This window comes from Penicillium coprophilum, assembly GCF_028826855.1.
Source record: "Penicillium coprophilum strain IBT 35676 chromosome Unknown utg000007l_segment0_segment0, whole genome shotgun sequence".
Taxonomy (NCBI): Eukaryota; Fungi; Ascomycota; class Eurotiomycetes; order Eurotiales; family Aspergillaceae; genus Penicillium; species Penicillium coprophilum.
In genome coordinates this window covers 930,598-952,304 of record NW_026622726.1, presented here as the reverse complement: position 1 = coordinate 952,304, position 21,707 = coordinate 930,598, and the positions used below count along the sequence as shown (strand labels likewise).

The 21,707-nt window shown below is 51.0% G+C and overlaps 12 protein-coding genes across 12 annotated transcripts; 6 read left to right on the top strand and 6 right to left on the bottom strand.

The window, feature by feature from the left end:
- Nucleotides 1-98: 98 nt before the first annotated feature.
- On the bottom strand, nt 99-1,275 carry N7500_010962 (J domain-containing protein; the record flags this gene model as incomplete). The annotated part of the gene is made up of 3 exons (XM_056682100.1): nt 99-637; nt 696-944; nt 1,005-1,275. The coding sequence occupies 3 exons, from the start codon at nt 1,273-1,275 to the stop codon at nt 99-101; spliced, it is 1,059 nt and encodes a 352-aa protein (XP_056527509.1).
- Nucleotides 1,276-1,808: 533 nt separating this feature from the next.
- N7500_010961 (uncharacterized protein) lies at nt 1,809-2,301 on the top strand (the record flags this gene model as incomplete). Its single annotated transcript, XM_056682099.1, has 2 exons — nt 1,809-1,878; nt 1,970-2,301. The coding sequence occupies 2 exons, from the start codon at nt 1,809-1,811 to the stop codon at nt 2,299-2,301; spliced, it is 402 nt and encodes a 133-aa protein (XP_056527508.1).
- Nucleotides 2,302-2,531: 230 nt separating this feature from the next.
- Nucleotides 2,532-3,404, bottom strand: N7500_010960 (Cytidylyltransferase; the record flags this gene model as incomplete). Its single annotated transcript, XM_056682098.1, has 1 exon — nt 2,532-3,404. One exon carries the CDS (start codon nt 3,402-3,404, stop codon nt 2,532-2,534), a length of 873 nt encoding a protein of 290 aa, XP_056527507.1.
- Nucleotides 3,405-5,112: 1,708 nt separating this feature from the next.
- N7500_010959 (uncharacterized protein) lies at nt 5,113-6,316 on the top strand (the record flags this gene model as incomplete). The annotated part of the gene is made up of 3 exons (XM_056682097.1): nt 5,113-5,694; nt 5,752-5,955; nt 6,011-6,316. The coding sequence occupies 3 exons, from the start codon at nt 5,113-5,115 to the stop codon at nt 6,314-6,316; spliced, it is 1,092 nt and encodes a 363-aa protein (XP_056527506.1).
- A 1,728-nt stretch (nt 6,317-8,044) lies between these two features.
- On the top strand, nt 8,045-9,863 carry N7500_010958 (fungal specific transcription factor domain-containing protein; the record flags this gene model as incomplete). Its single annotated transcript, XM_056682096.1, has 3 exons — nt 8,045-8,557; nt 8,604-9,035; nt 9,099-9,863. 3 exons carry the CDS (start codon nt 8,045-8,047, stop codon nt 9,861-9,863), a joined length of 1,710 nt encoding a protein of 569 aa, XP_056527505.1.
- Nucleotides 9,864-10,723: 860 nt separating this feature from the next.
- On the top strand, nt 10,724-12,301 carry N7500_010957 (MFS transporter; the record flags this gene model as incomplete). The annotated part of the gene is made up of 2 exons (XM_056682095.1): nt 10,724-11,271; nt 11,329-12,301. The coding sequence occupies 2 exons, from the start codon at nt 10,724-10,726 to the stop codon at nt 12,299-12,301; spliced, it is 1,521 nt and encodes a 506-aa protein (XP_056527504.1).
- Nucleotides 12,302-13,112: 811 nt separating this feature from the next.
- nscC (FAD-dependent monooxygenase nscC) lies at nt 13,113-14,240 on the bottom strand (the record flags this gene model as incomplete). The annotated part of the gene is made up of 2 exons (XM_056682094.1): nt 13,113-13,645; nt 13,724-14,240. 2 exons carry the CDS (start codon nt 14,238-14,240, stop codon nt 13,113-13,115), a joined length of 1,050 nt encoding a protein of 349 aa, XP_056527503.1.
- A 213-nt stretch (nt 14,241-14,453) lies between these two features.
- On the bottom strand, nt 14,454-16,583 carry N7500_010955 (putative C6 transcription factor; the record flags this gene model as incomplete). The annotated part of the gene is made up of 1 exon (XM_056682093.1): nt 14,454-16,583. One exon carries the CDS (start codon nt 16,581-16,583, stop codon nt 14,454-14,456), a length of 2,130 nt encoding a protein of 709 aa, XP_056527502.1.
- Nucleotides 16,584-18,114: 1,531 nt separating this feature from the next.
- N7500_010954 (uncharacterized protein) lies at nt 18,115-18,585 on the top strand (the record flags this gene model as incomplete). Its single annotated transcript, XM_056682092.1, has 1 exon — nt 18,115-18,585. The coding sequence occupies one exon, from the start codon at nt 18,115-18,117 to the stop codon at nt 18,583-18,585; it is 471 nt and encodes a 156-aa protein (XP_056527501.1).
- Nucleotides 18,586-19,157: 572 nt separating this feature from the next.
- On the top strand, nt 19,158-19,619 carry N7500_010953 (uncharacterized protein; the record flags this gene model as incomplete). The annotated part of the gene is made up of 2 exons (XM_056682091.1): nt 19,158-19,502; nt 19,575-19,619. The coding sequence occupies 2 exons, from the start codon at nt 19,158-19,160 to the stop codon at nt 19,617-19,619; spliced, it is 390 nt and encodes a 129-aa protein (XP_056527500.1).
- Nucleotides 19,620-19,759: 140 nt separating this feature from the next.
- On the bottom strand, nt 19,760-21,259 carry N7500_010952 (uncharacterized protein; the record flags this gene model as incomplete). Its single annotated transcript, XM_056682090.1, has 1 exon — nt 19,760-21,259. One exon carries the CDS (start codon nt 21,257-21,259, stop codon nt 19,760-19,762), a length of 1,500 nt encoding a protein of 499 aa, XP_056527499.1.
- Nucleotides 21,260-21,269: 10 nt separating this feature from the next.
- Nucleotides 21,270-21,638, bottom strand: N7500_010951 (uncharacterized protein; the record flags this gene model as incomplete). Its single annotated transcript, XM_056682089.1, has 2 exons — nt 21,270-21,453; nt 21,562-21,638. The coding sequence occupies 2 exons, from the start codon at nt 21,636-21,638 to the stop codon at nt 21,270-21,272; spliced, it is 261 nt and encodes an 86-aa protein (XP_056527498.1).
- Between the last annotated feature and the right edge of the window lie 69 nt (nt 21,639-21,707).

Genomic DNA, 21,707 nt, shown 5'->3' with positions numbered 1-21,707 from the left:
CTAATGATATTAGAGTAGGTCCTTCCGAAAAAAGAACCCGCAAAGGAACAAGATGCCATAAGAAGGTGCAGTGTAAGCCCCCAAAGTCCAGAGTGTATTTAAAATCTCTTCGTCTTCAGCTGGTCCAGACGCCGGCAGCTCGGCATCTCCATGGCGCGAGCCTTCTTCATCTTCTCAACATCAGGGAAGAGCCACCCCTGTGCGTCCTGCAGCCTCCGTTCCCGCTCATGGGCTTCGGCATCACATTCATTTCGCAGTGTCCTGACGTATTCAACCTCCACGCGCGAGTCTAGCTCCCGGAAATTTCGGGCACTGAAGTTATCCACGTCGAGGGGATTCACAAAGTAATTGAGGTTGAGCTTCGGGGTCGTGCGGCCTAGGGTATGCGGAGAGACAGGAGTATCAAATCGATAAGAGGGTCCGGATGGGGTCGAGGAACCAGAGAAGAGAGAGGAGAGGAGCGGCAGAATGAACAAAAGAATAAGCGGCAATAGCTGACGAAGGAAACTGCGGCCATCAATTTGAGCTTCCTGCTCAGTGGTTGTGGTGCGAGGCCGACGGCGGGGCGCCTGGCCTCCAAATTGATGCACTCGGAACCCTGGGCCACCTCCCATATTGAAGACGAATTGCGGACCGCCTATAATAGCAAAAATCAGTTTAGGTCAAACAAATATTGGAGGAACGCATAGTCGTACCGAATCCACCACCGCCCATTCCGCCAAATCCACCGTTGAAGAACCGGTTAAACATCTCCTCGGCTGAGACCTCCTCGTCGAATCTTTGACCTCCGCGGGGGAATCCACCACCACCGAAACCACCGAAGGGGGATGTGCCGCTTGAAGCGCTCGGTCCGGGCTGAGACCTGCTATCAGGATCGCCGCCAAACCTGTCGTACTTGGACTTCTTTTCCTCGTCGGAGAGGATCTGGAAAGCACGCGAGACCACTATCATTGCGTGTAAGAATCAACATGTCAAGAACAGTACCGGGTTTGATCATTGCTCACTCTTGAACGCCTCATCCGCGCCTTCGTACCCGTTCTTATCGGGATGCGTCAACAAACTCTGTTTCCGGTACGCTTTCTTGATTTCATTGTCCGTTGACGAGCGCTCGACCAGCAAAATCTCGTAAAATGCTGTAGGCTGACATTTTCGGATTCGGAGCACAGCGGCCTTCTGGTCATCGGTGTACTTGCGATCCTGGTTGCCCTGCTTATGGTCGCGCGACGTCGCTCCTCCGCGTTTGGCATCAGAGCCTGATGCCGATGCGGATGGCATACCGACCGTAGCTCACGGTAAAAATTGGATAGATTCTGGACGGCGCTTGCTTGCTGTGGGACGGAAGAGGGGGAATCAAGATAATCTGGAGGGCCAAGAGTGGCGTGTGAGAGCGGATAAAGGAGAACCAATCCCGCACAAGATATGGCCGGGCTGGCAGATTAATCAAACGTGTGATGGTATTTGCAAAGTAAGATATCGGCCTGATGAAGATGCAGCGAGATCAGAGCGACAGATGTGGCTGATTCGGCGGGCATAAATTGGGGAAAAAGCGTGGTGTTAGGTGTCTTTGCCAAGCACCGGAACGTCGATTACACTCCGGGCTGAACATTGCGATAACATCACTGCCGAACTGACAAACCTGCCAACATTGCCAAGTCTCTGATATTCAATTGTGAGTTGTGTTGAAGTTCACCATTTTCAATTAAAGCACGGCCTTATTGATATACCTGCAGCATAGGCAATCCTTGGCTGTCAAAGCTCCCCAATCTTCCGCTTTCATTAAGATTAGGTTCGAAGCTCAATAGCTCATCATGGCGGCCGACGATTCAGTGGTCGAAGAGACCAAGCAGACAGTAATCCAGCGTTTCCGGGCCTGGGGTGGTAAGTGGCTTCTGTACCTTGCTTCATCGGCCAGCCGTCGAGGCAAGCATTCCTCCAAGTAATCACTCACTAATGACGTTTCTCAACACAGAAAACTCATTTCCACCCACGCTGCTCGCCTCCCTGATCGCGGCCCAGCACATGCGCCCCTTTCAGTTCTTCCCGATGCTTTTCCCGCCTGTGCTGATCTTCTCCAGCTATGCCAACCTGCAGGGCTTCAAGACGGACACTGCCGGCATCAGCGCGGCCTTCTCGGGGCTGTACCTGCTTCTCGCAGCCCGCCGTCGACAGCCGATCATGAAGAAGCTGGGTGTTCGGGGCGTCGTGCGCGGTGCTACTATGGGTTTGGCTTTGGTCAACATGGTCGGTGGTGGGTTGGCGTACACTCTTGGTAAGAGGGAGGAGGAAGAGGATGCGTCATGATTGAAGTGAGAGCTTATAAGGATGCGAAAACCGCGGCACCGCATTGGTACCGCGCTCTGTGATGTACCATATGTGTATCAAAAGTGGTTTAGTTGTACGTTTGGAGGAGACTCAAGGCCTCCGGAGTCAGTCGGCAGGGATTTGTTTATGAAATTAATTATGCATTATCATTACACAGGCTGGAGAAAATCCGTAGGAGTATCCAGTGGCTACTCCGCTGATGCTCATATCTACACTTTAGAGTCTTCAGAATATGGGTGTTCGGACAACACAAACTGTCGCACCTGTTCGGGAACCAGCCAGTCTAGGTTCCGGGGAGCGGTTTTCGACGCCTCTCGGGCTCTAGTTGAACTCACAGCGCGCTCCGTAGGAGCACGGCCATCGACGAGCTGGATCCGTTCGGCCCATTCCCTACGCATGCCCTCGCCATCTCGGTCACCTCTAGCAATGGCCGCCACATATTCGAGCTGCTCCTCTCTCCCACCCCACTCATCGCTCGGCCGCATAGTCACACGCAGCCGGTGTTTTGACAAGAAAGGCTCTAATGGCTTCAAAGTATGCTCAGGTGGATAATACTTGGGATCCAAGATCCGGATCAGAGTATCGTATCCCGTAAGATGAACCTGCTCCAGTGCAACGGGATAAGAACCCGATGCTTCGATAGCAGCCGCCTTGTCGACGAAATAGGGCTTTTTCGTGACACCGATATCGATCAACGGGAGAGTTTCGATGCCGTGTGTGAAGCCCGAGCCGGCGAAGGCCGGTGATGATTCGAGGTGGGCACGGAGGTCCCGAGCGAACAGCTCCATCATCACAAGCCGATCCTCGAAGGAAGCTGGCTTGGATGGCTTGTCTGCATTCTGGGTGGCGAGAAGAAGGAGCAAGCGAGGGCGGGGCTTGGGATTTTCGAGAAGTGCCGTGCTGGCAATGCGGAGGTGGGCGCGGGTGGGGGGATTGAAGGACGAGTCTAAGACATAGAGGGTCTCTGATTCTGCGGAGTGGTCGGGTGGGATAGTTGTTAGGACCTCAAAGTCTTTGATCGAAGTGAGAAACCGCTTCAGCAATGAGGAATATTGAATCCGAAGAGCTTGAAATGAGGACATGTCAATTGCGTAAGTGCCATGCACATGCTCTACAAAGTTCTAACCTCTGGAAGGTTGCGATGCGGCCCGTTATCCGATAAGATACCATGTCGTCACCGCCTTCGATATAGCCCGAGGGGGATCGGCATTCCGAGATTGAATAATTCTAGACATTAACATTCACCAAGGTTCACAGAATTGAGATCTACCTGCGCAATTCCTAGCCATGCCTTACAATTCATATTCATCCAGGCGCTGAGGGGCGCCGACAGGGGCAGTGACAGGGCCAATCGAAATTTCAAGCGGGATGTTTCATCTTGAAAAGCTTCTCCGTGTCGAGGACTAGGGCCGAGATAGGTGATTTTTTTTTTTTTCAAAAAATGTCTCCTTTTCTACCAAATTTTCGTCCTAGTTATGAATTCAAGCCCTTGAGCACGAGAACGCTCTCGAATAGTGCAAATCTCGCTTCACTACCGGGAAATGAGACTATATTGTATGTAGTTAGGCAAACGATAGACCAAAAGTCCAAGGGCCGTGCTTGGCCTAGGCCTCCTTTATCAAATCACCCTAGACTCTGTGGTCCGTACTCCGTATGTTGTACACTTGACCAGATTTTATGTACTCCGTACCCCCACTCCGTATAGACGGCATCTAAAGTGAACCAGGTACATCTTCATTTTTGTATATATGGAATACGCAGATATAATGCCCTGTAGAGTCCAGAATGTCCTTCTCAAAACTAATTTATATCCCGAGAAGTGGGTGGAAGCGGAGACCTGGGACACGGGTGCCTGATTTATATGAAACCTTTCCGGTGTATCGTATGTCGTATTATTACAAGTCGGGGGGGCTTAACATCAAATTTTCCAAATCCTTCCCGAAAGCCCCGGGGATCTGGCCGTACCTTTCTCTTATATGATCGCCCAGATTTTCGGATTGTGTTTCCCTATTTGGCATCTAAGTACTCCGTATGGAGTACGGAGTACATTGGTACAAGTTATCATCTTAGAACCTGTAATGGATTTTCTCAACCATTTCTGTGTCCGAGTATTGTCCCACGTTCATGTCCGTGCCCTAAAAAGCCGTTTGGCGACACTACAAAGATAATCAGTTCGATGGTCTGATAGCCCCTATTAAGCCTAAAAGATAGGGGACATGTCAGTGACGCCACCGACGCCACATCACATTTAGAAAAAGAGGCTGATAGGCATCGCCAATATCAAATACAATTTGTGTTTTGTTTCGTGAGATTAAAGGTCACTGCCCACGCAGCCACGGGCTATGGCTAAATTCAATCCAATCAGATTCCTGTGCCTGAGACAGTGGATCTCGCATATTCCGTCGATCCACCAGTATTACATTTGATAGTTTGATTATACTCCGTACGGAGGTACTATGTAGAAAGATATCATATTAATTTAAAAAGGATAATTTAATTTAACGAAATTAAGGAAATTAAAGAAATGAGTTAATTATCTTGGCCTCCATCTTTTCTCTTTCTTCATTCCTTCTTCAAAGCTATCTTGACCTACTTCTTCTTCTTTTTTTCCTTCTCTGTGAGAAGCCATACGTTCCTTCCCTGCGAATTGATTTCGCACTTGCTCTGTCGCTCTTTCCAAACACGCTCACTTAAACACACTCGCTAACCCTTGGGCTTCTTACTCTTCTCCCTCTCATCCCATCCTCACTTTCTCTTCTTGATTACCACCGTCGTTCCAATAACTTCATCATGGTTGTCTTGAACAAGTTCTCCGCTGTCCTTGTGGCCGCTCTGGCTGCTGTGGGTCAGGCCAGTCACGAGGGTCTTCACGCTCGTCGTGTCCACGCTCGCTCTAGCCAGCCTGGTGTCGGGGCTTCCACCTCGACCGTCCTCGTTGTGCCCACTGCTCTCGAGCCAGCTCCTACGACTACTTCCTCTTCGTCTGTGCCTGCTACTAAGCAGACTACCACTGTGCAGTCTTCTTCTGCTCTTCCGGTGGCTTCCAGCTCCACTTCTTCCGTTGCTTCCTCTTCGGCCGTGTCTTTCACCACCGGTGCGAGCTCCTCCGTTCCTGTTGGTTCTTCAAGCAAGCCCGTCGCTTCTTCCAGCAAGCCTGTGGTGACCCGCACTCCCGTTAGCTCTCGCCCTACTGGCCGCCCCACCAAGTCTTCTTCCGGCGTTCTGTCCAGCTCTGTGTCTGCTCCCGCTGGAACTGAAGTCCCTACCACCAGCGCCGTGACTTTGACTTACACCGTCACCTCTGGAACTTCCACTAGCGTCATCACCACCACCATCTACAAGACCACTACTGACCAGCCCACCGCCACTGCCGTATGTGCTTTATCATTTATCCTATCTTTGGTGAATTGTAAACTAACTTTTATATAGACTCAGTCTAGTGCTGATGCCTCGGCTACCAAGCCCACTGAGGACACCACCAACACTCGCACCTCTACTATTCAGGCCACTAAGACTGAGACTGTCACTCTCATTGAGGTTCCGTCTCCTACCAGTGAGCCTGGCTCTGGCAATGAGTCTGGTGCTTGCAGCGCTGTTACTGTTACTGCTACCGTCACTGAGACTGTGACTGCTGTATGTCAATCTTATCTCCTAACTGCCATGTCAGAAACTAATGTTATCTCTGTAGGGCGCACCGAGCACCTCCGCTGAGACCACCTCCGCCGCGTCCACCTCTGCTCAGACCGGCGCTGAGACCACCACCGCGGTTTCCAACTCCGAGACTGCTACGACTTCTTCCACCCGCACTCCTGTCGGCTCCACTCGCATCCCCCTCACCCGCACTCCTTCTTCCAGCGGTTTCGCCACCCGCACTCCTTCCGCCAGCCCTAGTGCCAGCGTGACGCCTACCCCTTCCTCTAGCGGCCAGGCCTCGTCCACCGGCACCCCCACTGGCAAGGGCTTCCTGCCCAACTGGCGCCGCCGCTTCATCTAAACACACTGCTAATCTGGGGAGAGTCTCCACCTCCACATGGCAGTGAGTTGCGGGCCCGTCGATGATCTGAGAAAGTTCCGATTTCCTTCTACTCGCGCAGAGGCGTGCTGGTACTGTACCTATTTTTTTTTTTTGCCAAGTTTCGGTACAAACGGTTTCGATTTCACTTCTTATCTACGCTCCATTTTTTGCCATGTTTCTTCTTTTCGACTTCTATTCTTGCAATGGTCATCTCGTGCTAGATTGTTCCTTGGGCCCAAGCTTTCCTTGCCTGCTTGCTACGTTTCGCAGGCGAATCTCAATACTGGACCATGGCCCCCAATCTTAAGAACTTCTGGCGTGATATCCCCTTGCCTTACATTTTTACTCCCAATGTGAAATTGATCCATTCATACGACCGGTTTCCATTGGACTCGGAAAATTCTCTCACGTATCGTTTTGATGGGTGGTGACACATCAGCTTTGAGGACTGGATCTCGCCTATTGTCTATTGTGTTTTGAAGGGAAAAATTCATCTTCTTTAATCTTTACAGATCTTCATTTTGCGAATGATCTCATAGTTTGCGCTGTTTTTTGTCTTCGTGTTTTTCGTTCCGTGTGGAGGGCCGATGGTGGTGAGCAATATCGGTATCCTTAGGAATTGACCTGAATTGACCTGAGGCTTTTGCCTTCTTTTAACAAATAAGTTCGCTTGTTACAATGAGTGAAAAACATAGAAATAGAGTGCATAAGGCTCTCCACCTGGGAATCCTGAAGGAATAAGGTAAATGGTCTACGAGATATGAGATACCCTGCTAGCGAGTAAAATATGTACAGCCATGCTGGTGTGCAGAACAGTAAAGGCAGCAAAGAACAGCCCATGGCGCCTCCCGTAAGCACTACCGCAAAACCTGCTAGTCATACTTTAATGGATGTAGTAGGCTGTGGATCCAACCCGTCGGCAAGCTACATTCAATTCGATGAGAATTCGTCTAATTCATTGTTGCTTGGATATTCCTATTTGTGGCTTACAAGTGTCTTGTCTCCTATGATCAAGTCCAAATGGAATACGACATTGCAGCGGGCTGAAAGACGGCGGGATCCATGGCCATGCTATCTATATAGGACTGGGCCCCGGATGCGCTGTGTGCCCTGGCTTTTGCCCCTCCCCTTCTATTCATCGAAGCCTATTTTGTCATCGTCCAAGAAGATAGACTTTCCAAGACTAGACACAGAGAATGCCGCGTTTGCTGTCAAAGAAAAACACTGTGCAGCGCTCATGTCGCCAGGGGATGACCCCTTCTCCAAGCCAACAGCAGAAGAAATAGACCCGTCCCACAGCTTAGTTGTGCCTTGTGCCGAGATATCCGGATGCTTGAGAGCCTCTTGCAAGAGTCAAGGGCCGACAAAGCCAAGAACAATGAGACGAGCAGGAATGCAGACGCTCAAGGAAATCTGCAAACCGGAAACCCCGGTGGCGATACCATGGCAAAGTGCCCAAATGGCAGGGTTACAATAAGAAGAGAAAGGATTCTCGACTAACAGGACTGCGAGGTATTGCAGATAGTCCAACCGACTCTAGGCTTAGGGACGCAACCGCCTCCGGCCCTTCCAACCCCAAGTTCCGCTAGACGAAGCCCGGAGATATCTGGTAATGACATCTGGACTGAGCTTACGGGTCATGAGGTAAGGGCACCTAGTGCACGTCCTCAACATTGTGATTCAGAAGCATTATTCAACTCTCGCTAGATGCATGACCCGTGGAAAACAAATGGCTTGGAGCTGTGTTTCGGTCGGGTAAGCGAGGGAGGGTTAGAGATAAACTCATTGCGGCGCAAGGAGTCGGTAAGCAACGGGTTCAGCGCTCTCGGCCTTTTGGGCATTGATAATCCGTTGTCCCTCAGCTTCATGTCACTGCCTCGTGACAAGCTTGGAGCAAGCAATTTATGCCAGGTATACCTCCAAAACGTGGATCCAATAATCAAAATCCTACACCGGCCCAGCCTCAGCGAATGGATGCTGGACGGGGCATCAACATATCTGGGATCATCCGAGGATGACAGTTCGGTGAGAGCGCTGGCGTCTGCGGTTTGCTATGTTGCAGCCAACACCATGACAGAAGCACAGTGCCAGGCCACGTTTCAACAAAACAAGTCTAGCATCACGACCGTGCATCGCAAAATGTGCGAAAGCGCCTTTGAGAAGGCCGGCTTGCTGACGACGAGAGATATGACTGTCCTTCAAGCCTTCATTTTGTATCTTGTAAGGATTCACACTGCTGTTTCTGACTGCCACTAATCCACTGCAGATTGCTAGACGATCCGAAGACAAAGACACCGCTGTCTGGGCACTCGTTGCCCTAGCCGTTAGACTTGCGAGAGCCATGGGGCTGATTCAGGAGCCAAATGAACAAGCCAGCGGTCGGGAGTCTTTCTTTCAACAGCATATGCGACTGCGGTTGTGGCTCACGGTTTGCCTTGTCGACATTCAGGCATCGTTTGCGCAAGCATCCGAGCCACTTATCACCCACAGCGGCGCAGCATGTGCAATTTCAAACGTGGCACATATCAATGAATCCGATTTCGATATGAATACCGAGCACCCAGTCGCTTCGCAGGAGCAGCTCATGGACACGACGTTTGCTCTGGTGACATATCACGTACAAGTAGCCGGCCGGGTCCTCAACTTTGGCTCACCCGAGTGCAGCACTGCCGCAGAACGACATAGACTGGCTCAAGAAGTGTAGCCAAGCTCCGGACCGAAACCACACTACAACTTGTGGTGTTCTCCAATAGCCAAACAGCGTCAACAGCAAGTGTTCACCTTGCTGCACTACTGTGATCCCGAGTCCTCTCCCTATGCCTGGTTCACCTGGCATAGTACACAATCAATTGTATCGGCGATCCGTCTTTCAGAGTTGCTACCATCCCGATGTAACCGACCAGACAGCCGTGTCTCAGTGCCGGTACCGCGAGAAGAAGGCGAAACAATTCTGTTGCAATGGGCCCTGCGAAATCTAGAAAAGGCACTGCTGCTCTGCACCGATCCTCGTGGGAGCGGCTTTCGCTGGTACATCACCACCCCATGCCTCGCACTTTCCACGGCAATTGCAGAGTGTAATACCTGCAGTGACGTGGAAACTATGCGACGGGCGTGGCCAGTCATTGAACCTTCATATCGACAGCACGAAGAGTTTCTGATTTCGCATGATTGCCAATCAGCGCAAGGACACCTGGTGCAAATGATGAACGAGACTCGGGAGAGACTGTCCTTATTACTTCAGGAGAGTGGTATTGGATTCAGTGCAGGCCAGGCAGGCGAGATCCCTGCTACTGACACATTGTTACCCTTGGTTGCTGCGGGGAACAACCCAATTGATCCTCTATTAAGTAGCAGATTGCCAATCACTGAATCCGCTACACCTACGGCGTCTTTCAGCGTATCCCAGCCGCAATTCGGTCATCAGAGCTGGGACATGACGACGATGCCAATGGACGATGTACCTGCGCGAGACGGGATCCTGCTGACGACGGACGTATTTGATTCTCTGCAGTCGGATTATTTTTGAACCATCTTCCATGGCCAGCCAAAGCCTAGCGCCGGTGGAAGAAGAGTTTCTTGACTGAACGACTAGAACAGGACACTGGAATTCAGAGGTATTATGACTATGGGTTATCAAATGTAGTCGCTTACTACACTTCGTCGCAGGTAACAGCAAAGCACTGGATTGGCTGTAGCATTGTAGCCCAGCTACTTTGGGGCCACCTTTCGGGACCCCCCCAGATAGGCGTCAAAGAAAGGCTCTATCACGCGGTTCCTATGATAATTAACTCGAAAGATTTTCAGTATCTATACAGTCTCCACCTTCACGGTGTCTGATACTCTCGCTATGACAAAGTAGCTTTCAAATTGATCGACCTCTTTCAGTCGACGGTAGGATCCTTTTCCGAATATATAATTCATCACCCCAGAAGGGTAGGCTGTCGGATTCAACTTCGTCTTGGGCGGATAGTGATCTCTTGCCATCTCGGGTGCGACGGTTTTAAACGAAACCAGTCTAGGGCCGCTGGGGTTTTCTCGCGCGGAAATTGCAGGAACCGGAAAAAGAGCTATCCAATAATGGCCGATAAGTTGTATCTTCGGGCAACGGGTTTAATTTTGCTAGACGATGATGCAAAAACAAAAAAACACTGCAGCTGGACCTGCATCGGGCCCGATCCAGGGCTGTCTCCTATTGGAAAACGCATCGCTTGACGGGCAATCCGGGCCCGAAGCAAAATCCGGCTTCGCGATTGGCTGGTGTACATCACTCATTGGTCTGTTCAAGAGGTATATAACTAAAACAGGTTGCTCCAAAGGGTCAAGTCTTGCTTCTTCAAGCTCTCCCAGTCCATGATTTTCAACCCCAAGATCAGTGAGACGAGCAAAATGAGCGAAAAACATTCAACGGCATCCGAGCCGTCCATCACCGTTCCAGAGGACAAGAGTGACCTTGAAGCAGGCCCCAAAACGATCGTCACCCCCGAGCCTCTCATCGACGCCGAAGACGACAAAGATCCAAATCTCGTCACCTGGAACGGACCCGATGACCCAGAAAACCCCAAGAATTGGCCGACAGGACTGAAGTGGAAGAATACCTGGACGATTTCTCTTTTTGTCTTCATCTCGCCCGTATCGTCATCCATGATTGCTCCCGCGCTGGCTGATCTCGCCAAGTCGCTGGGGATGCACAAAGAAATTGAGACATACCTGTCATTGAGTATCTTCATTCTCGCCTACGCCATCGGCCCCATTTTCTTCGGTCCGGCGTCTGAGCTGTACGGTCGAGTACGTTTACTTCAGGTCAGCAACGTGTGGTATCTGGCCTGGAATCTGGGATGTGGTTTCGCGAAGACCAAAGCTCAGCTTTTTGCTTTTCGATTCCTTGCAGGCATTGGTGGTAGTGCGCCACTAGCTATTGGAGGAGGAGCTATCAGGTAAGAGAATGATAAGCCAGCATTTACACTCCCGCAGAAGCTGACCCTCACTGGCAGCGATATGTGGTCTGCAGAAGAACGTGGTAAAGCCATGGGTGTCTATACTCTTGGACCACTCATGGGACCCGTCATTGGACCCATTGCTGGCGGGTTTATTGCCGAGTATTCAACCTGGCGCTGGGTATTCTGGTCCACCTCCGCTGCGGCTGTCGCAGTGCAGATAGTTGGGTTCTTCTGGTTGAAAGAATGCCACCCGGGCACGCTTCTACGAAAGCGACGCGACGCCCTTGCCAAAGAAACAGGCAATGAGAACCTTCACACCGCGGAGAAAAATGAGACCCTGGCTTACAAGCTTCTTCATGCATTTGAGCGGCCGGTACGGATGTTCGCAACACAGCCTATTGTCTTCTGTATGGCTATCTATATGGCCTACCTCTTCGGCGTCACGTATCTCATGTTTGCGACCTTCCCAGCAATCTGGACCGTGGTCTACCACGAGAGCCCCGGAATTGGCGGTCTCAACTATCTCTCAATCGCGATTGGATCCTTTATCGGGCTCTTCTTTAATCTCAAGCTCGTGGACCGTATCTACAGAATTCTTAAAGCCCGGAACAATGATGTCGGCAAGCCCGAGTTCCGAATGCCGTCCTTGGTTGTGGGATCGGTGATCAGCACCATCGGGCTCTTCTGGTACGGCTGGAGCATTGGGAACACCCACTGGATCATGCCTAACATCGGTGCGCTGATCTACACCATGGGCACGATCTCCTGCCTGCAGGGCATGCAAACGTACATTGTCGACAGCTACCAAACCTACGCGGCCAGCGCCATGGCTGCCTGTGCTGTGCTTCGGAGTTTATGCGGCTTCGGATTCCCGCTCTTTGCCCCCTACATGTACAACACCCTGGGTTATGGGTGGGGCACCAGTGTGCTGGCCTTTCTGACCATGATTTTCGGATGGGGGTCGCCATTTATTTTCTGGCAATACGGTCCCCGGCTGCGTGCCATGTCTGCATATGCCTCTGGCTAATTAGGCAGGATTTGGCACGCGAGGGGGGCTGAGTGAGAGACCTCAGCGGTTGCGAGGTGGAACTGATTTCCGCCTGGATTGAGTTCGCCAGACGGAAGTTGTCAATGGGCGGAAGGAAGGACGAGCGGACGGATGGTACGGGGTATTTGTATTATTATCCAGCTGCCATAGAGAAATTGCCCCTATCGAATACGAGGTTGTCATGATTTAATTTGTTGATGACCCGTTCTATGAATTATTCGCTCTCATTCAGATAGGAACAGCCCATAGAACCGGACATTCGCAGAACTCCGGGTCCATGGGAGCCCGCATATGTATTTCTTGGAGCATACCTATCTATACCTCTGACCCTGACCCTGGCTACATTGGGCTTCTGCGCGGCAGGGCACCATAGATATTGCATAAGCGAGGAAGTCCCGAGTCCTAAGGGAGATGGAAGTTTGCTACAGTATCCAGATGGGATAAATGCTCTTTTTGGATTTATTTAACGCCCATCTAGCCCGAATATTTTCTCTGCGATTGCCCACCTAAATTATACTCAAGCTAGAGCGGGCCAGGATAGATGTGACAACGCATCCAACTATGGAGGGAATTGGGGTATCCACACGCCCCTACCTCAATTAACGTCGAAGTCAGAAATTACCTAAGGTCAATGATCAAGAGACTATTAGCAGGTCAGCACATATTAAAATTCTTCTGGAGCCGTGACTTTGAGACCCTCTAACACCCCTTGCCAGCTTCGCTATTACCACCATATCGCGCACAAGGAAAAATATATTCCAGTTGATGATATCTCGGGCAATAACACAATTCATCGGTATAGTCGATCCACCAGTGCATGGTTGCCGCCCTCGCCGCCGAAGATCGGCATCGCATGCCACGAGTCCCCGATGAACACCACGCCTGCCTGTGCAGCTTGCAATGCATCCGCCGTCGGCATGATCACGCATCGACTGATCCAGTGGAATACTGAGTGCTTTCGGATGGTCTCCGGGTTGATGTACCGTGCCCACGGCTCTGCGAGCTGCCGCGACGACAACTCGTCCAGGAGTGCCTGGGGTGGCTCTCGCGTCTCGTCTTCCGGTTTTTTGACATTGAACAATCGGTCATTTTCGCCGCACGCTGGTCGGAAATACGACCGGTCGAGGTGCACCCGCGTCTTCGTGATATTGCAGGCCGTAATCGGCGTATTGAACCCGTCGCCCACGCCAGCAAGAATATTAGCATTGCCGATGACAGGACGCATGTACCGGTCGTACTTGTCGCGCGACACCTCGAACTCGCCATGGTAGACCACCACAGGCACCACTTCCGGGACGATATGTGGCAGAACTTGCGAACGCACTGCGTTGGGCAGGTGGTCAGTTAATATGTGTCAGTCGAGTTACGACCGAACATGCAGATGGTTTCAGCCTTGCGTACCCGTTGAATGCACACCGTCAGCGGCAACGACCACCGAGCCGTCATATGCAGCTCCATTCTCGAAGACTGCCCGCACGTTGCCCATTGACCCCGAGATGCTCTTGAGCCGATGTCCGTAACGCACATCCAGCTGGTCGTCCCCGCAGTCGGCAATCCAGGCCCGCAATGAATTGCGATTCGCTCGCACGACCGTTGGCGGGGAATCTGCGTCCGGTTCGACGAGTACCTGTCCCGTCATGTTATCGCGCATTGCAAGGTCTACCCATCCAGTGCCGCCGATGAAGCGGTCCGGCCCAACAGCCTTGATCATACTTTGGGATAGCCCGCCGAGGGCCTCGAGCAACGGGTAATAGCCCCAGTCATGCATGGAAATGGCAAAACCCTGGCTGCGTTCCGGCGGAGAGGCTTCGAAGACGATGTTTGCAATATTATTATTTGTCAATAGTCGCCCAAGGGCAAGGCCCGACAGACCCGCACCGATGATGAGGACAGGGCGTGAATCGTCCATCTTGTGCATAGCGTCGGGCGGGGAAGGTAGCGGCACGGTGAGATGCTGAGTGATAACACAGCTCATAGATCATAATCTTTTTTTCCATTAGTTACAGACCCGTAATCTTAAAGTGTGCGCTCGCTGTTGTCGCGTGCTGCCTAAGTCCCGGCCGAACAGTCCAAACCCGCAAAATCCGAGGGCCACCCGCTGAGAACAAAGCCCGTGAAGGACTCCTTGCTCTTAGCCCAGACAGTTTCCTCTACACATTTGGTCCCAGAATAGCCAATCGGAAGACGAATCGAGATTGAAGGCGCTGTTTATATTCGGGTCGGTCCTGTTTATGTCGTCGAAAAGCTCGTTGAAAGAAAAAGCCCCATCCGCAGCTTGGTCGACCGAAAATACGCTGTCATCCCGCTTGTCGATACCTTTGGATTCGCGTTGAGCGCGCAGTGCGGTAATGAAAGCTGGCTCGGGAGATGAATTACGAGGCGAATTTACTAGCCAGGCCTTCAAAGTGACCTTAGCAATCGTAACGTACAGGGTTCTTCGGCCCTGGACCAGTGCTTCGTGATTCGCGTAGACCTCTGAAACCCTTTTCCAGGCATCATCGAGCTCTGATGGCGAGTAAAATCCAACCTTCGCGATGCTTCTCAGAATACAGAGGAGGGAATCCCACAAGAAAAACGCTTGCATCTGCCACCGAAACTTTTGCGTGGCGGGATTGCTAAAGATAGCACTGCTGGTGTCGAGTACCTTTTCGGCAAGGGTGCAGAGTTGTCTCCGCTGTGCGTCGGTGATGGTTTCTTGCATGAGCAGCGGCGTCCGCGCACGCAACCGGACGGCACAGATAGCCGATCGCATAACGCCGGTGGTCAGAAAGTGTAAGGGGTTCAAGATGTCACAGTACCGCAAAAACTTCGTCTCAATGATGTCTTCGACCTCGTCGATCAGCCGCTCAATATCCTCGGGATCCCGGAACTGGATTGTACCCCCTTTTTCCTTCAGCTTGACCCCTGTTCGAACGTAGAAATTTGACAGCTCCATCCGAGACAAGCAAAAGATCATCTCCGATGCGCCTCGTCGGTCATGAGGCGGCTCGGTCATGCCAGGGAAGATCTGGTCATCGTTAATGTTTAACGGTTGCTTAGTATCCCAGCTATCGGGTGAGAGGGATATACCCGTGCCAGATGTTTGACCCGCGTAGCCGTCCAGGGGTAGCAGTTGCCAAAAAAGCCGCCGGCGCATCTGGACCTCAAATGGGGGCAATCCGAGGCTTTCGCCGTTCCGGTGCAGTCCTATGCGTTGGGCTAGGCGAATTGCAATCCCAGTCAAAATCCAGAAGGTATGAGAATCGATCTGAGTGCGCAAAGCGATCAGAAAGAGTATGTAAGCCTGTAAAACCGGCATCGCGGTCGTCTTGAGCCAAGACACATTTACTAATGCCTGGGTGACTGCGGTCCGGTATTTAGATATCAAGTGGGTCCTCGAATTATCGAGTTCCCGTGAACACTCGTCGTCCGACATTGAGAATACGGCGAAATGATAGATGGCAAACAGCACGCATTCATCGTTCTTCGAGGCGGTCGCTGGGTGCTTAGAGACGGTGTCAACCATCTTGGCGACCGTCGGAACATGAAGAACCTTGCAAAGTGGCTCGACGTTCTCCACGTAGGTATGCCAGAGCTTGACCGCATGCTCATAGCTAGGGTGAAGGTCGGTGAGGCTTATCGTTCTTCTGAGAATTGCGTCCGAGATAGAATGCGCGGCAAGGGCACCGAGAAGACCGGTCGGAGTGGCTTTGTCGGATCCAGGCTCGTCTTCGTGATAGTTTTCTTGCTCGGACCCGGACAACTCACATAGGTCACCTTCCCCAGAGTCGAGGAACAGAACATTGTCAATGTAGCGAGAATTACCATTAATGGAAAGCAGTTTATTCGCCGTGGCGTCAACCTGCGAATTCGCTGGCCCTGGAGTCGGAGCCTGTATGCTGTTTGCTGAGGCCTCCAAGTCTCTACTGCTGGTGATCGAGGCAGCGGCGGTCGGAAGGAGGTTGTGGTCGTGCAAGATGCGCTCGTAACGTGCCAGCCGTTTATGTACGTCTTCCTCGTCCCGGCTACGTTTCCTCTTGCGCCGTGGCAGCCGTGGCTGATAGACACATTCGAGCTTGGTCTTGATGCAGCTGGCGCACTTAGGCACCGCGCGGTCGCACTTGATCTTCTTGCGCACACAGGCTTGGCAGTTGAAGCTGACTGGGGTCAACGGGTCGGCTTCGGAGGAGCCATTGTGCGCGTCAAGGGGGAGGGTCCTTGCGGGGGCGGAAGCAAGTGGGATAAGATGGGGGACAGCCTTGGTGTCCCTTGTATCCTCCATTTATGGGGAACCAATGTTTCCGCTCTCTCATGTGTTTATCAGTATCGTTTCCTTTCGTAGTCTGTGTTTGTGTCGCACTGACTTGGGGAGGCACTTCCCTGTCATTCCTTCGCATTAAATGATGTTCCGCCCACGAGACTACCCGGCGAGTCATTGAGAAAGAACCCTGGTCAGTTTCCGCCGAGACCTCATAACCCCATTACCCTTAAGCAATCGCGGTTTGACCTCGAGGGCGAAACGAAGTTTCTCTTCACCCATGTTATCCCCCACAACGACTATTACTCAGGTGCCTAAGCGTCCCATAAGGGAAGAGGATATTTCCAAAATATGCAGCCACCCCAGCCTCAAAAAAATCCCTCTCGAACACATTTGGCCGAAGATGGAAAGCGACCTCACCATATGTCCCAATAGCGAGAGTCCGGATATCTACATCAAGCGTCCTCGCCTCACTGGCTACAAGGATTCGGCATGTCTCAGTCTGTGGCTACTCTCATCTTGATAAGCATCAAGAACAATCTGAGGGCGTACCATCTTTAGTATGTAAACCAGAAATCAAGAATGGGGATAGAATGTGATATCGTGGGTTGACTATGCTGCAGCTGGAGGAATATGGACCAATAGAGCGACCCAGATGGCTACTTCCATACCCCAAAAGGTGAAGCATTTTAGTTTCAAGCCAAGTTTGAGACAAGCCACTTCTAAAATTGGGGTAGAGTGTTCCCAGCCTTCTTCCAACGATATCCTTCGTGCGGCGGGGGATTCTTGAGGGCCTACGGTTCTAGGTCTATGATATTCCGAATGGGCCAGAAAGATTATTATAGGACTTGACGTAGGTTGACCTTCGAAATTGTAAGAAGACTGTAGAATAAGTTACCAAGAGACTGTTTTTGACTTGTCCAGCCTCATACATGATGCGGCTTAAAAAATTACGACAATAAGGTAAGCGAGTCTCGAAGGCGCTGGCCTTGAGTGATGGGCCCGAAACCCGCTTCCTGTAAATTGCACCAAAGCCAATCGGAAAGGCAAGGTTCGCAATGCAGCCCATGATAAGATATGAGATATACAAAATTTACAAGACTCCTCGTGCCGGAAGATCCGCGATTACTATTGTTCCAGAATCATGATCTTGACCTACGAGGGTATGCGAACTTCCAAGTGGAGCTTCGCTCCTGGGTTCCGAACTATTCTAATGGGCTAAATCTCGCTCATGGAGACTTCGCAATCAAACTTGCAAATAATGCAGCAAAAGGGCTTCCCCTATCATCTATGGTTGTGCGACGACCCGATGGGCTCGTACTCAACGCACGGGAAGTTGATGTTATTGAAGACAGGGTTATTATCTACAATGGCATGTGCGAGGGCTCCTGGAGTGCTCGGACACTCCCGGATATACTCAGGTTTCTTTGCGCCTTTAGACCGGTGTACTTCGATGGTCAACCCCGAAGCCAGGCGTTATGGCTTACTCTCGCATCTGGCTTAATTAAGGCGGGCGGACTTGAGAACTACGGCTGCTCTGGAAATTTACCGCCCCATGTTTGGACTTTGGGTGGGCGAATGTCTTTCTACTTTGGCAGCAAATGACCTTGCCACATACTTCCGTATTCTGAAGGATCTTCGGGGGCCGATAGAAACATTAGCCCAAAGCAAGATGGATTTCTTTCCAGGCCTCTCTATGCTTGTGAACTTTCCCAAAGTGCGTACACCACAAAGGGATGTAACTCTTGCTCGTGAGAAACTCCGCAACATGATGAATGAACCGACAAATATCAGTCGTCCAGTACTCTTTCGAGCTCGGGAAGGTCTTCTAGGCAAAGGCACCAAGAATGTGCGAAAAGGCGATGAGGTGTGGCTCATCGCTGGAATGCCGACCCCAGTTGTGTTGCGAAAGACAGAGCGTGAGGATTGTTTCACGAGAACTGATATTGTCTATGTTCACGGGATCATGCACGGAGAATTTGTTGACCAGAAAGGATCGTATACAGAAGAGATTGAGCTCATCTAGATGTAAGATCGCGTAACTCTTTTGTCAGACTAGAACAGAAGGAGTAGCTAAACCGGCTCTCAGCCTAATCAACAGCATTGATATGGCTACTGTGAGTGACTAGCTGCGCGTTCATCATACTTGTACCTCAAACCAGGGTCTCAACTAAGAATGCGATAGGCCATTATACAATTATGAGGGACTTGTAGCCCCACGAATTATACCCGAGTAAGCGTCAAGGAAAGTTTTCTTCCAAAGTCACTGTACACTTACGCTACAGGACAAACATTCCGGGGTGGGAAATCACTCTAAACGTCACGAAGGTAAAAAGGGGCGAGTGATACAGATGTACCTTGCAAATTGGACCTCTCATATCCAACAGGACCACTAAGCATGTAGGGTACTGGCAAGGATTCGTTTCCTCTGCGACCGGGAGGGCAGGGACCCCTGCTGCGTACATTGCAAACAGATAAGGCGTCTGCGCCGAACGAAAGTGATGCCACCTGGTCCGCACATCCTAAAGTATATTAAGGTCTCATCGGTCCCAAGCGTGCGTTTCTTTCGGCCTCTCATAGCACTATGGGACTCGCACAATGAACTGTGAACCGCATGTTGCTGCATTGGTTTGTGCAGAGAACATTGCTCTCAATTACTTGCTGCATGAAGTTCCTGAGCCACCGCAACAAAAGCCCACCGAACGGGCTCGAGGCTCTGAAAAGGAGTACATACTTTCCTTCTCTAAAGAAAAGGAACTGGTGGAGGTCCTCTCCTTTCTTGCCAAGACTAAAGATGGGTCGGATTATATTCCTGCCATGTGTGTCGAGCAGGACCTCAATGGTGCAGCATTGAAGGCTCTGCTGGCGATAAATAAAAGATCATATACAGATGGAGATGGCTTACTTCAAAGTTTGAACACGGGCTTTGAGAACATTTTTCAAGTATTTCGAAGATCACTATGTGGTTCGTTTATCTCTGACATTGGATGTAGCTTCTGATTCGAGTTTAGCCAGAGCGAGGCAGCTCCACTGGGATCACGAAACAACTTCTCGAGATGATTGTGCAAATGTGCTCTTCTCGAATTGCTTCTAGATTGCGGCTCACTGGCAAAAAATGGGGAAATTCCAAGGCGTCCATCAAAGACATTCTGCATTACCTAGCCTGAGTTTGCTGCCAAGGTTAAAATGAATGATACCTACTATGGTATCGAATCCAACGCCTCAACCCCTTCCCTCGCGATCCGCTCCCGCATAATCTGCCATTCAACCCATGTCACACCTTGCAACAGGCAATCCGCCAGATCATCGAGTTTCCCTAGATCAACCGCAGCCACCTCGTCCATACCAGACTGAGCAGATAAGGGTGATGACGAGCGAGACCCCCTCCCTTTCCCCTTCGTCTGCGTCTGACCCTGCCATTTCCGCATATATGCACCCGCAACACCATGCAGAGCAGGAGACACAGATTTATCAGCCAGCACAATCTTATTGACGGCAGCAATACCTAGCTCTAGTTTCCGAAGACCGTCGTCCGTGTCTGGACAAGCATTGGTGTTCTGCATCGCAGCAGAAAGCCACCGTCCAACAATATCGATCTTAGCCTTCTTCACCTCGCGCGCATTGGGTTTCTTCTCCTTCTTTTCCTTAACATCTAATTTTTCGCACCCCTTCCCTTTCCCAGGAACCGACTCAGAGCCACCCTCAAGCCAATACCTGACTACCCGACTCGGCTCAATACCTCGAACAACCAAGTCGGCGACATTGCCGCCTCTCTCCTGCCGTAGCGTTTGGAGAACGGCATACAACATGCCCTCCATGATGCCAACGCGCAGTGTCCATTCAAGAACGGCACTCCCGCCGCCTGAACGGAAGCGCTGGCGCTCTATGAGCACGTGCGTGGGGCGGTAGGCAGCTATGAGTGATGTAATTAGGGTATACGCATTTGCGGCGTAGATGTCGGGGCTGTATAAATTTTCATCTTTTGTAGATTTGGCGATCTTGACAGTCATATCTTTTTCCGTTTCTTTTGGGAGTATAGCTTGCGATGATTCTGTGACGTCATCAGACCTTGATACTGATGCAGCGGGCTTGATTACACCGGTATTCTCTCCAGGCATTAGATTCAAGTTTGATATCTCAGAAACGGCGAGTCGATGCCAGGCTGTCAGTACGGGTGCTTGGGGGTGCGTTGCGTCAATCCCGACATCTGGGGAATCAGAGTGAGACACGAGCAAATGTGCGAATGCGAGGTTCTGAATCCCCATATCGATGCTGAGGATACTCCATGGTTGTCGTGTGGGGTTTGGTTTTGACGAATCTGTTGACTTGGTCTTTGTCTTGGTCTCGCTTGAGCAATTGTTTGCCGACACCTGTCGATCGACCTGTCGATTTTGGCTTATGGTGCTGGCACTCGCATTGGTACTGTGATTGGAAATACTAGTGACACCTTTTGCAACACAATCCGCGGCAGCCGACAATTGCAACTGCGACTGCGTCTGTGACTGTGGATGCAACGTCAACTCTGTTGCAATGCGCTCAATAAGAACACCCTTCGTACCGGACGATTGGACGCCCGTTGCGCGCGCGATGCGCTGCAATTGTGCTGATTTTAAGCATGCGAGCCAGGGGTGGGTTGGGGAGTACAGTGCTGCAGAGAGACGCATTGGGGGGGGTTTCTTTCTGCCTGCCAAGGATGACATTTGGGAGGGTCTAGGCTTTCCGGTACAGGCACAAGTAGGAGCACAACACGAAGTACGGAGTAAATCCCTCTGACTTGGGATGACCCGTTATGGTAATTTTAGGCTGGACATTTTTAGGGGCATTCTTCACGGTCGGCGCACGGACCCATTGGACCGTTTGCGTCGACCATGGCACTGGGTCGGATTGAGTTTGTCTTTGTTTCCAAGGGTCAGTGGAAGTTTGTAGAAAAGGTAAAGTAGGTCGATCTCATTTTTAGTCTACTCGACAAATAGGTATTATATGCGCCTTCTATTTCCCAGACACCGAGATCCCGGTCAAAACAACAGGAATAAAACTCCCCCCTCCAATAGGCAGCAAATGCAAGGCGCTGAAAAGCATGTCAAACACAAACACTCGAACAGCAGTAAACTCCAAAAATCCAAGCAAAAATAGATAGCAAATCAGCAA